At 42.4% G+C, this 16,707-nt stretch overlaps 1 protein-coding gene across 2 annotated transcripts in view; it reads right to left on the bottom strand.

The window, feature by feature from the left end:
* vti1a (vesicle transport through interaction with t-SNAREs 1A) overlaps positions 1 to 16,707 on the bottom strand; it is a 170,010-nt gene that overhangs the window by 106,275 nt on the left and 47,028 nt on the right. For both annotated transcript variants that reach the window (XM_079493261.1, XM_079493260.1), the window contains exon 5: positions 11,712 to 11,796. In XM_079493261.1, coding sequence (XP_079349387.1) covers positions 11,712 to 11,796 — 85 coding nt within the window. The remainder of the gene's footprint in view (positions 1 to 11,711; positions 11,797 to 16,707) is intronic.

Below are 16,707 nucleotides of genomic sequence, written 5' to 3'. Positions count from 1 at the left end.
GTTTATACTCCGAAGTACGACTGTGTCGCTTGGCTACCTGTAGATCAGTTCTCCTAATGCAAGTGACACCCATGTACGATGATGACCCCCTAAGTCCCTATTTTGGGCAATGTCATTATTGGCGAAAACATTCACACATTACCGAAAATGTTCAAAAACATCTTCCGAAAATAGACATAGGGCTTATGTGGTGAATCAATTATTCATCCTACTGTATATGGAAACTTGACTGTTCTGTGTATCATTACACCTCTGTATTACTGTGCCTGCTGTTTGCCTAGCGTTTCACTGTCAAAGTGGTGGCCACATGTTTGTGTCTGACAGCAGTTCTACATTAAATGCAGGTGTGTGTGTGTGTGTGTGTGTGTGTGTGTGTGTGTGACCTGTGACCAGTCACACACAGCACATTGAGTAAATAAGGCCAACAACAAAGCACACGCGAGGCCATGCAGGTCTTAGTGAGAGCAACAGATGCTGACGTGCAGTTATTCATGCACACACCACTGGATGTACTGTTTTTTTACCTTTGCAAGCCAGCCAGTTACTACTAGCATTTTGTCTTAAATTGGCACCAACATGTTGCAATTTTTTTGACCAAATATCGATATTGTGGGGATGATAATCATCCCCACAATAAGCATCAAAAGTTGATGCTTTCACAAAAAATGACAAAAAATGACTAAGTTAGGACAGTGGAGTAAGTTCAGAAAAAAGTTTCTTTACTATAATATATCATTTAAAATAAGGAAAGGACATATGGACAACCATAATCACGATAACCGAAATCCTAGACAATATCTAGTTTCATAACATCATTTTTTAGTATGTTATTTAGCACACCCAATAGTAACAGAATCCATTGAAAAATCTCTTATCTCTATCAATTATTTGGGGTTTCAACCACATACTGATATATTGGTTTCATTGAAAACTGACCACTAGGGTGAGCCAAATTAGTTTGCGATGGTTTTTGAAAACCTTATGCCCATACCTAACATCATGCCAAAATCCAAAAGTAGTTACCAAGTGCATAAAATAGTTATGATTTTGTACATATTAAATACCAGTTGATAGGTATTTTAGTTCCCGGCAGCCATCGTGGACGCCATCTTGAAAACAATGCCTTTCTAGTATTTAGCACACCCAATAATATCAGAATCCATTGAAAATTATCTTTATCAATTATTTGTGGTTTTCAACCACACCTATACCTATATCTAATGTTTGAGTCAGTGCAAACAGACCACTAGGGGGGCGCGCCCAACTCGTTTGCACAGCTTTTTGAAAACCTTATACCCATACCTAACAGTCACGCCAAAATTCAAAAACCAGTCACTAAAACCCACATCTTTACAAGTAAGAACCCAGATAGTATCAAAAAATACAAATACTCAAGTCAAGTTCAGTACTCAAGTAAATGTGTTTTGTTACTGTCCACCACTGATGTCGACATGGGATCTGTCACAGGTATTGGTGCTTGTTGTGAGAGTCGATCTAGCCGCAAAGCGTGTGCCTATGGGCTATAGTTCCAAACATTGGAACTATCCCATTGAGATAGAATGAGCCCTTCCGCATTCCATTGTTACAATGGGAGTCAACGCTAGTGTCGCCACTCTCATACTATTCCACTCTGTACCTACCTAACTACCAGCACCATACTGAGTACTGACCAAAACACATTCCTACACTCACTCAACCATCACAGAATTTGAATGGTTACAATTGATATGTTATTGTAAGTTATTATTGTGGTTAATCAACCTTCGGCGGTGATAAATCAAAACCATAAAATGTATTAAATAAAATAAACTTCTAATCAACTAGTGTCCCAAGATGAACCTGAATAGGAAATTAGATAAAGCTCACATTGCATCTGTTTTTCTCATTGAGCCAAATTCGCCCTATTTAGTATTTCAATTTAATGTCACACTCTACATACACAATTTCGCATGCTATAACTTATAGCCTGCCACGGACAATCAATGGGACCACTTGCATTCAAATGCCAAGAGCAGACAGCTTAGAAGTAAGCTAATATTAATTACCCTCGTTCCTAGGAGCTTGTTAAATCAAAAATGCTATCTGCAAGGCTCTGGGAGATGTAATTGATTAAGCGACTGTTTGGAAAAGATTAGTTGTTTCTTAGGACAGGCAATGTTCCCTTTCACCCTTCTGGTCATAATCAGCTATGTTGTCCCCCCTCTCATTCTTTCCATCTCACTCTTCAGACACTGTTTAATCCATTGAGACCTGGAACGCATCCATGTCACGTTAGCGTTTAACCACATTAACCATTAACCCATTTTGGGGCGGGAACCCCTTTTGGTGTTTTAAACATTATGTTATAATTTAGCTATTGAAAAATAGCAGATCTACAAGCTCATAGCGCGCCACCGAGTGGCGCGCTATGAACTTGTAGGTCTGCTATTTTTGAAAAATCGTTAAAATGTGCCTCAAATCTTTCCGAAAATTGTCATGATTTAGAAAACTTTTTTTTTTTTTTTTCGACGTCAGGCCTGAATGGGTTAAGTTGGTGGGAAAAGCCGGCGCTATCTGACTGAAAGATCCAGACACATTCGTTTTTTCTCTGTGGTAGTTTAATTGGACGCCAGAGCACAATACATTTCAAGAAGGAAAATGTCAATAACAGCCACAAAATCATTTTTTGTTAAGCTTTTAATGTGGCGGAACTTTCAACAGAAACTTAAACCTCCACCTCCACCGATTCTATTCTATTCTGCAAAAGCTACTATATGTCTATATTATTATAAGTACATCTATATCACATCACTGCCAAATGCAATTTGCCCTCTAAAAATGAAATTGTATGATTCCACAAAACCGTTTTCTATTGGGAAAAAAAATGAAAATATTATGGGAGAATCTTTAACAAATCCACTATATCAGCATGTGGACATACTGTATGAAAAGCACCAGTGCAAGGCAGATTTTGCCAATAGCACTGACAGAAACAGTGCTGATACACTGTGAACACATCAAGACACTCTTGTACGGAACAACTAACAGAATGGCTATTATGGGTAGCAGCAGTGTAGACGTAGAAACCTCAGCATCAATATCTGTCCATTCCATGTTTGTTCCTCCAAGTCCTTTACTTCGTGTTGCTGCATTTGCCTAGCCCCATCCCCACTGAAGGCAACATTTCCAATGTCTAGTGCCTCAGACAGTGTCTGTGCTTGACACATTTCCAACACGATACTCTGCTAGTATAGTGATAATTTGACTCAAAGTCAGTTGTCATTACCAGCATGCATCATACTGTACAGTAGGTGTTTGCTGCATGCTCAGATCAGTGATATGATAACTGGAACTTGCAAAAAATAAATAAATAAATACATAAAATAAATAAGGCAGTACGCTGGCTAAATAAAAGCCAAAGTGGGGCTTTGGCTTTTGTTGACCTGCCCCCCCCCTATACACAAAAAGAGAAGGTGAAGTAAATGGTGTTTACAAATCAAATAAAAGGGAAACTAGTGCTACAAATAATGACGGATGTTATTTCTCCTGCAAGCCGCGTTCCGTTTTCCTCCCCTAGCTGCTGTACAAACACTTTCTGATTTTCAGCCACCTTTCGATCCACCGTCAACCCTGTGTGTCGTTCCTCTTAGCACAGAATTAATATTTCTGATAGACGGCGTCTATGTGGCACAAACCCAACCTCCCCCCGAGTCTCTTCATTTTATTCAATCCCTTCTTTTGTTTTGTTTTTATATTTCAATGGCTCAGTGGTACTAGGGGGCTCTTTAAATCGCCCATGGGGGCCCATAGTCCCCACTTTTGTCTCCCGTTTCCTTCTGAAACCGTGTTTCTTTAACCCTACGCCACTCTCCTCGGTTGTTGTCTCTCTCCCTCTCTCTCTCTCTTTGTGATCCCCCCCCCCCCCCTCCATCTCTTTCAGTGTCAGCCAGAGGTCAATGCTACACTTTTTCTTGTGCGTTCAGGGAGGCAGGGGGTATCTTTCTAGTTATTACGACCCCAAAATAGCAACAACAAAAAAAGAAATAAGCCGATTTGAGGTTGCCAATAAGCTGTCTTTTAAGATTGGCAGAATATTACGAAGCAACTGGTGTTTAGGACTTTTGAGATAAGGATGGAACCTATTTAGAACTACATACAACCTTATCAATGCATCATTTGGTGTGCCGTTTAATGAGAATATGGACTAATAAAGTTAAACTTTAGATCAATCTTCAACATCGGAATGTTTTATTGAAACCGTGCTAAAATATACATTTGCGTTTAATTTGAGCTATATACAGGTGATCCTATGTTCTTAGCAGGAAAAGCCTTTTTTCTTTGTAAAGTTGTCTGATGTTCAACGGAGCCGGCGAGCACCAATGAGCTTTCATGTTGGATCATTACTTAAAGCGTCTAGTTATGTTGATATAATCCAGAGCTTTGTTGGAGCAAATAATTGACTAAAGGTCTAATTACAGGAGAATCCAGTGTATTCTGTTAATGCAAGTGATCTCTGGTAGCGCTCACTGCGTGGACTCAGACGCATGCTAGAGCCTCTAACTGGGAGGGCCCCTCTAAAGCAGGGGCTTTTCTCTGCAGTCGAGACTCTGTTTGTAGCGACAGGTTAGCGTTACCACACGCAAACAAACACCTCCATCAATGCATTCTGATATGGCTGCCATTGCTGAAGCCCCACTTAACTTAAGCTAACATCATGATTCCAGCGACAAACACCTGCGGATGCACTGGGATAAAAAAAAACACAGACACGGGCAAACAGCGGCACGCACGCACGCGCGCACACACAGACACACGCATACACACACACAAACCACACACTCAAGTATGTTGGTTCAGCTCTTCCATTGAGGGCCCGTATGCTAGCTGGCTATTGTGCGCGGGTCTGGGCCCTTTTGTCTGTGCAAGCTGAAGCTCGCGATTGCACCTTAGCTACCACAGTTCAAGCGTAAACACTGTTTTCATTGCGACCGCGATATACACTGTTGCCAGTGGACCCCTAAATCCTCGGGAACAGCTGAGTCCTATGGTGTCAAAGATAATGGCGATTTATTGCAATGCGAAGCTTTCCCCACATCCCCCTTTCCAATTGGCCGCACCTCCCCCCCATCCTCCTCCTCCCTCAAACAGATTAAAATTAAGCCGTAAACATGTGAGGACAGAATTAGCACATTTAGCGAGTCTCCTCTTCCCACATTCCGTTTTCGCAGCGCCGCGGCTGATCCCCGGCAGCCGAACGCGGGTGCAATTTTAATGACTCGCGCCGTTTTTGAAGTCCACATGAAAAAAAGAGACGCTCGCCGTTTGTGGCGGCGCTAGATATGGCTAGGCCGCGGCCGGCCGTGATTGGGGGAGTACGTGTGTGTGTGTGGGGGGGGGGGGAGGAGGGGGGGGCACACATGCCGCCGACTCGGACTCCGGGCCCTTCGATAGGATCGGTGTCATTTTCCTCTCCACGATAAGACGCCTTGCTGACAAGGCCCGATTAGCCCATTTTGACCTGAGATCAGATTCTAAAAAATGTCTTCTACATCCTGACAGTTTTCTGAAAAAGCTATGTTTCTATGTCAGTCGTTCTTCGATTTTTTCAAAAATAGCAGACCTACAAGCTCGTAGCGCGCCACTCGGTGGCGCGCTATGAGCTTGTAGATCTGCTATTTTTAAATAGCTAAAGCATAGCATAATGCTAACACCAAAAGGGGTTCCCGCCTAAAATGGGTTAGGAGAGAAAAAATCATTATTGCGACGCCTTTCATCCGCCGGGGGGCTTTGGCGATAAACAGCTCACCCGTGGGTAGATTTTCTGAGAGCAAAATGTTATACGTTAGAGCATATATATTTTTCCCCGAAATATAGTTTCAAGCTAAATTATGGGATTTATTTTTATAATTAGTTTCTCTTTTTTCCTCTGTAAAAAAAAAAGGACAAACAAGCTCCTCCCCTAAAAATGTGTTTCATAAAAGACCTCCTTTCTCCTCGGCAGTAAAACTCGAGCTGTGAAATATTTAAAGTCGAGGCTCTAAGCCTCATTAATCAAACAATTATTGAATAACTTCCATATTCTTTTTGAAACACAATACAACATTCAGTTGTATCAGCCCATGAAAAAGCTAAACCATTTATAATTCTATACCTCAAGGAAATCCACTTTAGCAAACTGTCCTTATAAAAAAGAAATTTTAAAAGAACTCACTGAAATATTCAGAATACACTGTAGAACAGTGAATATAGAAAGAAAAACTAAAGAGAGTAGTGAGAGGAAATCCAACTGCATCTTAACATGAAAAGAAATCACTACGGCTATATGTAATTATTTGAGTCATTGCAGTGATTTATATTTTAATCGCCAATTTATATTGTATACAGTATAGGGGAAATAATACTTTTACTATTACTATTTGTAAATTTACAATTGACAGGACGACAATATTTTCATAAACATCTATAATATGAAACATGTTGTTTAACAATATATATATTTAAATTTATAATTTGCTGTCCTCATTATTCAGCAATAATAAAAACTGATAAAAAAATGTAATGATAAAGTTATATAGCTAACTAACTATAATATAGTTATTGTGCTGACAATAAAAAAACCTATAACAATTCCAAACTAAACACTTCTCATTCTACATTGTTAAACTTTTTTTTATTAAGACGTGATTCCATTATTAATTATAAAACGTAATTAATTGTATCTCTACAGTGCATTCATTTCAAAATGAATGCACTAAATCGACAAGGGAGCGCAGTGCTTAAAATAACTCCCCGGCGTATTTCTAAATATAGCTTTTATATTATGTCATATCCTAAGTTCTCGCCATCAGGGTTTGAAGAGCGAGCGTCACACTTTGGTGCCCGGCACCAAAAGAACCATCAAGACTGATCTTTAGAGGCAGAAATAAAGCGAGTGGGAGAGAGAAACAGAGAAAGCGCGTAAAGATGGAGAGGGAGAGATAGAGAGAGTCGGGGGGACAAGCGAACACTGTGTTACTGGGCCACTCCAGCGCCCATGGACTCCCAGCAAGTCTCAAAGCCACGCTCTGCTTCAAAAGGGAGCCGAGAACCGTTTCTTTTTTTTTTTTTTATGTTTACAAAATATATTTATTTATTTATCTTGCACCCCCCTCCTCCTCCTCCCCAATCATTTATCTATTTATTTCTCGTTGTCCCCGGCGCCCCGTGCTCTGCCGCTGGAATCGCCTTTGACGGCGGCGGCGGCAGGAAGCGACGACAGCCGCTCGCCCTCCCCTCTTTTTCCCCCTCGCTTTTAATACCACTGCAGTTGGAAATCAAACCCGCTCTAAAACAAATTGATGTACTCTTTAATATAGTTGTCACATCATCACAGGGTCCTCGTGCGTCTGCCTCGGTGACAACTGCAGGGCTGCTTAGCTTAGCCTGGCGATGGCTCGCCGGCTTTGTTGGTCGCTTCAATGATTTATCACAAAAAGAGAGATCGCAAGAGTGGGAGAAGAGAGAGGGGGAGAGAGAGGGAGCGAGACAGACAGAGAGAGAGAGAGAGAAAGAGAAAGGCAGGCCCTGGATCTCGATTGAGTCATTGGCACCTTTGATTGACAAGGTCTAATCAGCTTATCTCTGTGCTAATAAAGTTGATGGCCTGCGGTGCTGCTCTCTACCTGGCATGGCGTGAACTTTGGGCTAGCCGGGGGACCCTGGGGGCTGGGCCCCGACCCGCTCTGCTTATCTAAACGGGGCTGAAATCAATCCCTAATGAGCTGTTTTCATTTTCCACCATCGATTGCTGGGCCCCCGACGCCAGGACCGGCAGCCTGGGAAGCGAACTCGGACTTGTCGCCACCTCCTTTAAAATGCAAAGTAGCATCTTTTTTTTCTTTTCTTTTTTAATCTTGTTTTCCTTTTTTTCCCAGCTGCATCTTTGTTTGGCCTGCTGAGTTTCATTTGTGTGTGTGTGTGTGTGTGTGTGTGTGTGTGTGTGTGTGTGTGTGTGTGTGTGTGTGTGTGTGTGTGTGTGTGTGTGTGTGTGTGTGTGTGCGCGTGCGCGTATGTCTACTGAACTCTCATGGAGGGAAATATGTTTTATAAAGGCATTCATCCAACATCCAAATTGATTTGTTAAGCCAAATGCATACAAAATAGGTCCAAACAAGGGGATGATTTTATAGCATAGAAAATTATTACAGTAACCACAAATTCCGATCTACAAGATCACAACGTGTCGTGATGTGACGCATGTGAGCTTGTAGATCGGCTATGTTCGCTGTTCGTCGTACGATGAAGGGCCTAAGTGGTTAAATATTCAGTGTCCAATGTTAAAAAAAAGACTAAACTGCCAGCATTAATAGTCCTCCCTCATCCCTGTGTTCAAGCTCTCAGCACACTGTGATAGTAATGACTTGATGTCATATTAATGTATAAATGGAGAGTCTAAATGTAAGGCAAGAGTACGTAGGTGTTGACAATGAACTAAATGATCATACTACTGTACTTAACGGCACCAGCAATAAAGGGAATTCTGTATTGACAGTGACACCATGAAGCATCTTGCTTTTATTGCGATTCAGTGTCCTGGTGCTACAGCCGCACTGTAAACAAAACACATGTGATACAAAGTAACGTGCAAATTAGCTTTGCTTTAAAAGCATTTCCAATGCAGTGCAATGTCAACCTGCGTATAACACTCAACACTCAAGCTCTTCAATGGGTTATAATCAAAAAAGGGAGAACGCTAATCACTGCAAACTCACTGTGTCTTATCTGACATGCCATCTGCTTCCAAACAAGCAATCATAAATCATTCAAAAATCATGGCACGCCTTTGATACAACGCAGAGTCCCGCCTTGGCATTTTGGGCCTCTCAGACACCCGTGACTCAAATGCGTTTAAATTGGGTAACTACTTACCCTCCCTCTCGGTTTAAGGCTGTCTTTTAACTGGGCTAGCCCTTGCATCAGCATGTTGCTGCGCCTGCTCTTTCAACTCGGTGCCCTCCACTAACGAAGTTCTATACTTTATTTATGAGACAAACAGAGAGCAGTGGTTCTCTGGGGCACATGTGGCATATAGCTCGGTGCGTCCACATAGCCTCCTCCATATCCCTCTGGAGGGCTCTCGCTGCTTTTGGTAAGCCTTTGTTTTACGCTAAATACAATGGAGATATAGGGGAATTTAAAAATGAAAAAAACATTAGATAGAGGAAAGATTATACCGCACGAAGATTCATCAACTCTTAGAACAAAGAGCGCACTTCTTTTCCCTCTTCAATGTGACCTAGTAGCACCCTGGCTTTTTTGTTCTTGGTCATTAAGAGATATACCGTCGATGTCAAAGTCAACGGTGAGCTAAGTGAAAGTTGGAACGCCATTTCTTTGTTCAGGGATCTAAAAAAGAAACAGTCCTTAAGTCCCCGACCCCCTTCTCCTGTTGGTCAATTACACTGCTTAAAGGGCCACCGTGTCATCGCGGGATTGGAATGCAACTTTGAATTACTGCGAAATAACGACACACAACTGCTCTTTGCTAAAAGTGTGGTGCTTAGAAGTCTGTGGAGAGATGAGGTTTGCGGCGAGGAAAGTATTTACACTACGACTACAGAATGTCTGATTGGACAAACACTTAATGCTCCAATTATTTCAGTTTGACCTCTTCTGATGCCACAACTGTATCTGAAAACCCAAAGCTTATCGGGGAAACAATTGCCATTTTCGCAATGTGTGGGAATAAAGGCTTTTTTATTTGCGGGCGCACGAGAGGGAATTAAATGAGCTCTTTGTTGAACTATGAAAGTGAACCATTTAAAGCTTGCAAAGAAACGGATCTCAGCCCTCAGTGTACTTTCTCTGTCTCTGTACAATAAACAATATAACAGGACTATGATCTAAATAGAGTGGGATTTCCTCCTGCCGGTGTCTGGAAGTGTTATGATGTGCTGTTGTTGAGATACTCACTAGAATAAATATACAGTATGCATGGGGACAGGGCCGGAGGAGCAGTAATATGGACTATATAGGTGAGGGGAGCATTATTATGAGAAAGATGAACAGGAGACAAATTACACCGGTCCTTTGGATGAATATAGCTTCTTGTTGTACGTCTTATGCTGTGTGTCTTCCTTGAATGTGAGACAATGATGTATTAGGCTTTTAGGGGTCTGGCGGGTATGGCCGTATATATTCCTTGCGTCTTTGCAGTTTTCTTCCCTAGCTGACCCCGCAGTCTTCACCATTTCAGGTTGTGCATCTGAGCGGAGGGCTGGTATCGACAGCGGGGTGAAGGAGAGGGGGGGTGGTGGATTAAACACGGAGGGCAAAGCTTCCCCGCCACAGCCCAAATACGCCCCACAGCTGGTGCGGGCGAAGCCGAGTGTTTGGAACCGAGGCGGGATAAACGCACATTGTTCTCAGTTTGCTGCGCACACAGCGGATGAGACGGCCACCGGTGACAGGAGGGTCAAGGGGCACGCAGTCATCATAGGGGGAAAACGCCAGGAACGGGAGGAACTGAGAACTGTTAGTCCATGGCCCATTTCTTTTAACACCAACCAGGCAAGTATGACAAAACATCAAACCCAGCCACTCGACTGAAAGATGTGACTGGGGTGGAATCAAAAATCCGGGCTGTTGCAGAATTTGACACACTGGAGAAATCGGGATGGCACCGTGCTGCTTGGATCAGCCAAGACAAATGAAACAACATTTTTAAGCAGGGAATGCAGATTGTATTTATGAATTTTTGCGAGTGCGACTTAGAGGGGAACATCAAAAGTCGGCGGTCTGTGCGCAAACTCCTTCCTGAACTTGAATTATTAAATCTGTCGATGTCGCACATGCTCAGCCACCCCGCCATTATAGTGTAAATTGACAAACTTTTTCAAAACTACAGCGGAAACCGCAGAAAGCTGGTTGATACTTCAAGAATGAGCTTTGATACCTCTCTGAGGAATACCATACACTGCCTCCATAATGTGACTGTCAGGAAGGAAACGCTGGGGTAAAAAAAAAAAAAAAAAACACTAACTGGTTAAATCTATTTAAGATCCAAATGAGCCTTTCTTTTTCTGTTCAAAGATTAAAACTAACCTTGATAATGAGACGAAACAATACATGATTTTGTGTGTGTGTGTGTGTGTTTTTATGGTCGATTTATTTAGACAGCAATATTGTATCCCCTTCTCAGAATTAGGAACTTCTGGAGCAACGCTGACGTTTTTTTTTCTCCCATGGACCCCCTCTGTCTGTGTGCTATAAAAAAAACCACACACACACACACACACACACACACACACACACACACACACACACACACACACACACACACACACACACACACACACACACACACACACACACACACACACACACACACACACACACACACACACACACACACACACACACACACAAATTCTCTTCGGGAGCGAGGAGATGTGGCGCCCGATCTGTCGCCTGTACACCTCTCTCTCTCTCTCTCTCTCACCTTTGATGTGCTCCTGAAAATGTCACCCATCGTCAAGGCGGGAGGTTTTTCTCCTTTCTCTCTCTCTCTCTATCTACCCCCCCCCCCTCCCCTCCTCCACCCCACCCTCTCCACCTCGCATATGAGCAAGACAATTTGCTGTCGCTCACTCACCCCCACCGCCATCTCTCATATACCCGCCCGCCACCACCGCAGCCACCAACCTCAACCCCCATTCCCTGATCCAATCCCAAACGGCGGGCCACGCATTTACCTGTCTCTACCGCTATCTGGTAGCCAGCCTCCAGTCTCCGCGATGACCTTTCCAGCTTCTCTGTGTTGTCCAACAGATGTGCTCTCTGCAACAAAATGGAAGAGAGGGGGAGAAAAATAACATTTTTTTAAAAATAAAAACAAAACAAAAGATGATTGTGAAAGCCCCTGGGGGACATTTCAGAGAAACATCTCAACAGTCACCAAAAACACAACAACACGTCTTGGGGCGACAGGTATGCTGATGATGGGATACCAAACACATGACGTGGAATGGGTTAAGCCTGGTTTATAGTCTGTTTTACGATGGTGTCGCTCACTAGGGTTAAGCCTGGTTTATAGTCTGTCTTATGATGGTGTCGCTCACTAGACAATAGCTTGTAGATCTACAGTTTATTATTATAAATAAAATACATGATTTATTGTTATACTGTAAATTAACAGTTTGACGGCCGCTAATTGTTTAATCCAGGGTTCCACCGCGCGTAATACGCGTTTAATTCGCTGTTTTAAAATAATGAAAAAGAAACAGCGGATTTATCCGGGAGCTGATGACGAGGCCGTCGCGTTATGATGACGAAACCGGAAATCAAGTCATGATCTGGGCTGCTAGGGCTTCTGGGAAATTGAGCTCAATGTAAGTGGACGGGGGGTTTGTTTGGACTACAATGCCTCATAGAGGCGGACCCTGTACCGCATTGTAATGGCCGCTGGTGTGGATGATCATAACATGCCGACGGACCATTCTTCACCGGATTTTCACGGATCAAAAGCCCAAATACTTCAGCGTATGTATGCTTTAAAGATAATAAAACAATCTTGGCAACGTAGAATATTTGATTAAATAGCGGGTAACACGTATTTCGCAGTAGAACTGTTAAGCATGGTTAATACCATGGTTCAGACTTCTGACATGAAAACTAGAGGAATGCAAGGTTCCAACCTTCCCCCTCCTTCACAATTATTTTAACCATTTAAGGCACATTTTATTCTCTATTTAAAACTTCTTCATTGTATGACATGTTGCACAAAAAAGCCAAACTTGAAGCTTTACAATGCATCATGGTGTGGTGCATTGGAAGCTTATAGATCTGCTATATTTGCTACTTTATATTTTATTATGAAAATAATTACATGCCCAAAATAAGGACATCAGTTTGAATATGGTTAATTCATGAGATCGTCCCTCCTCCTGGTCTCATCTCATCTCAACATTCATTACTTCACATTTTGCACAAAAGGGCAAAGTTGAGGTGGACGGAACACGCTAAATGAGACTTTATACATTTTCAATTGCAGCTTTCATGGAAAGAATAAAGAAGGGGGGGTGGGGGGGGGGGGGGGGGGGGTATAGAACAAACGTCTAAGGTGATGGTTTTCAAATTGAGGAATTATTGAGTTAAAAATCAAATCTGTATATCATCAGCTCTATTCATAATTGGAAGATAAGTACCTGAATAATCCGATAAAGACCGCTACTGTAGCACATTCATGGTCACAGATAGAGGTTAGTACGAACTGACGGCTAGCGGGTGCAAGATCCTTGACCAACACATGCCAACACACAAAAGCTGTGTTTTAATATGTCTGCTATCAATGACAACACATCCACATTGTTAACCATCCCACTGTTGTTAACTTTCAAAAATTTGTATATTTTCACATCTGCTCCATGAATGAAAAGGGACAGCATCCACTGAGCTGCAAGGTTCCCCCAAACAAAGACCCTTTCAAACCCCACAGTGTATGCATCATGCACGGCCAAGTCAACAACAACACCTATTTAACCGGCTAAGCAAAAGCAGACCTTATAGATGGGAAATGTAATCATTTTCTTTAAGGATACAAAATAGTTTTTTTTTATAATTTTAATTAAAAAAAATCAAGCAAATGAACTCAACAGCCCCTAGAACTTGAAGTTGTGTAGCGGAGCAAAACAGTATTTCATGATACATGACTCACGGAACATCTCCCAAAGTCTGCCTATGTTGGCTTATTCATAGCCATCAACAATTGACAAGGCTGCCCATTGAAAGCGTGGAGTTCTGAGAGCATACGGAGGGTTTGCGTTGTGTTTCATAAATAATCGAGCGAGCAATTGGATCACTTTTCAAAGATGCAGTTATTTGTATAGTATCAAGGTGCTAGCTCCTGTATCACAAGCAGAGGGAACATCAACCAATCCCACAGTCGTTTTAACGATACCAAAGCAAAAGATGCAGGGTTCTCGTCTCTGCTGCTACAGATAGTGACGAGTAAAGGTCGGATCAGTAAACTGACAGCCTTGAGTTTGGTCTCTTGTTTCTAACATCTATGAATGGGGCATTATGGGGTTCTTTAACTGCTTTTGCATCTTAGAACACGTTGCATTTACTACTGTATGTATCAACAAGCATTCACGCAACATGTTGCAGCTGTTGGGCAGAAACCTTGTATCCGCATATTTAAGCTTTTTTGATGGGCGATAGCCCCTCCTATGTCCAGCTTTGAGGGTTTGTGTAAACACAAACATTATCCTAAGACAAACATTGAATGTCATTGATAATGAATGGCCAGCTTTGAGTGTTTGTGTAAACACAGATATTGATTGTCATTGACAATGAATGGCCAGCTTTGAGTGCTTGTGCAAACACAAACATTGAATGCCATTGACAATGAATGGCCAGCTTTGAGTTCTTGCGCAAAGACAAACATTGAATGCCATTGACAATGAATGGCCAGCTTTGAATGTTTGTGTAGACACAAACATTGAATGCCATTGACAATGAATGGCCAGCTTTGAATGTTTGTGTAGACACAAACATTGACGAAGGTGAGGACGCAAATTCAAATTGGCCGGAATGAGATGATGGGATATGTGTCATTGTTACTGTTATATATATTTTTCTGGTAGAGAGATGTCAGACATTAGCAGCACTTAGGAGATACGCTGCTACGTGGACCTCTTAAACTAGTTTTGTGGCTGTTGTATGATAATAAGAGAATTGGTTGTTTGACTCCGAGGCATTCAGTAAGAAAGGAGGACGACATATTTGCATATTATAACTGCAGTATACACAAACGTACACAAACATTGAAGACCCCACACTTCACACGGGTGCTGGCCTGTTCTATCATCATTCGTGGTCCAGCTGCAATACCGCTGGACCTAAAGCGGCAATGTTGAGCAGCCTGATTGGCCGAGGGTGTCACCGACGTACGCACGCAGCGCCCTGATTGGCCGATGGTGTCAACGACATACGCAGCCGAAAACAGTACTTGTGCACGCTCTGCTCGCGCAAGTAATAATAACTGGGTGGGGAATCCACTTCCAAGTAGGCCAGTGCCCAACAGGCACCGCTCTAGTATTTTTTAATATTGTGAACTTCTATTTTTGAGGGGCGTCCACACTTTGAGAGTGTGTGTAAACACAAACATTGTCCTAACACAAACATGAAATGCCATTGATAATGAATGGCCAGTTTTACGTCATTGTCTCAGACTCCCAACACATACATGAAACGCCATTGACAATGAATGGCCAGCTTTGAGTGTTTGTGTAAACACAAACATTGCGAAAACACAAACATTGAAGACGAAGGGGGGGGGGACGCAAATTCTAATTGGCCACAATGAGATGATGTATTATGATGTATGATGATAAGAGTGCCCCTCACTTCACACAGGTGTTAAATGTTTGCCTGAAATGACATGTCCAAAATAAGGATGCCAGATTGAAAGAGGTTAAGCCCGTTAAGTATTACAAAAGATTGACAAAAAAATAACTACATGTGGATCCAATGCAGGTGCTTCTTTTTTTCCATTTCATGAAAGGTAAGAGTTTTGGACATGCAGTTAGCCTACTGTACACAAGGTTTCCATCTGACAGCGACGATTTGCAGGCTGGCCAATGCTTGCTTTTCAACCCCTCACGGTTCATTCAGTTTCATTTCATCATTACATACAATATAATTACGACAAAAGGAATCGACAGTTATTCAAGATATTCACTGCTTGAACACACGTTCAGACAAGAATCTATTCTAAACGTGACGTCAATGTACATACATGACCTGACTGACATATTTGGCAAAACATTGTCTTATATAACCTGACCTCATTTACATGTCCACGGGGAAGGTTTATAGAACAAAGACTGCCAAGGCAAGCTTTGCATGTGCATTTTTGATGGCCCTTTTAACCACTTAAACCCAATATACTTTGTTCACTGGGGTCCCCCAGGGGTCTATACCATGTCCCCTACTTTTTGAGCGGTGCATAACCGCTCCAATGAACAGCTGTGTTTCTGTCCCTATGTATGCATGTCCGTTTCAGTACAGAGTACGGACAGCTGCAATACCGCTGGACCTAAAGTGGCAATGTTGAGCATGTGTCTCTATGACACACACACACACACACACACACACACACACACACACACACACACACACACACACACACACACACACACACACACACACACACACACACACACACACACACACACACACACACACACACACACACACACACACACTGCCTAATCTATCAAAAGTGTGTACCAGTTAATAACTGAAAAATGAGAGAGAAAACAAAACCACACAATAAATGGAACGATGACACTTTTCAAAGTTTGACAATCCGAGGGGTGGGGAGAAGAGGTTGAGGGGACGAAGAGAGGGAGGAGAGTGATGGAGATAAGAGATGGATGGAGAGAAGAGTGAGATGGAGAGAAGAGAGGGCTGGAGAGAAGGGAGGAAAGGAAAAGAGAAAAAAGGGAGAGAAGAGAAGGGGCAATAGCAGGAGGGAGAGAACAGATAGGAAGGAAGGGACAAGCTTGTCTTTTTCCTGTCTCCGCTGACAGATGTCATTTAAATTGCAGATACTTTTTTAATAGTTAATAAGGGTAGAGAGGGTGATGGATGATGGACTGGCATGATGGGTGGGTAGACGAAAGGATGGATGGATGGATGGATGGATGGATGGATGGATGGATGGATGGACAGACGGTGGCTGGG

This window comes from Electrona antarctica, assembly GCF_951216825.1.
Source record: "Electrona antarctica genome assembly, chromosome: 22".
In the NCBI taxonomy this organism is placed as follows: domain Eukaryota; kingdom Metazoa; phylum Chordata; class Actinopteri; order Myctophiformes; family Myctophidae; genus Electrona; species Electrona antarctica.
This window is presented reverse-complemented; position numbering and strand designations above follow the sequence as displayed.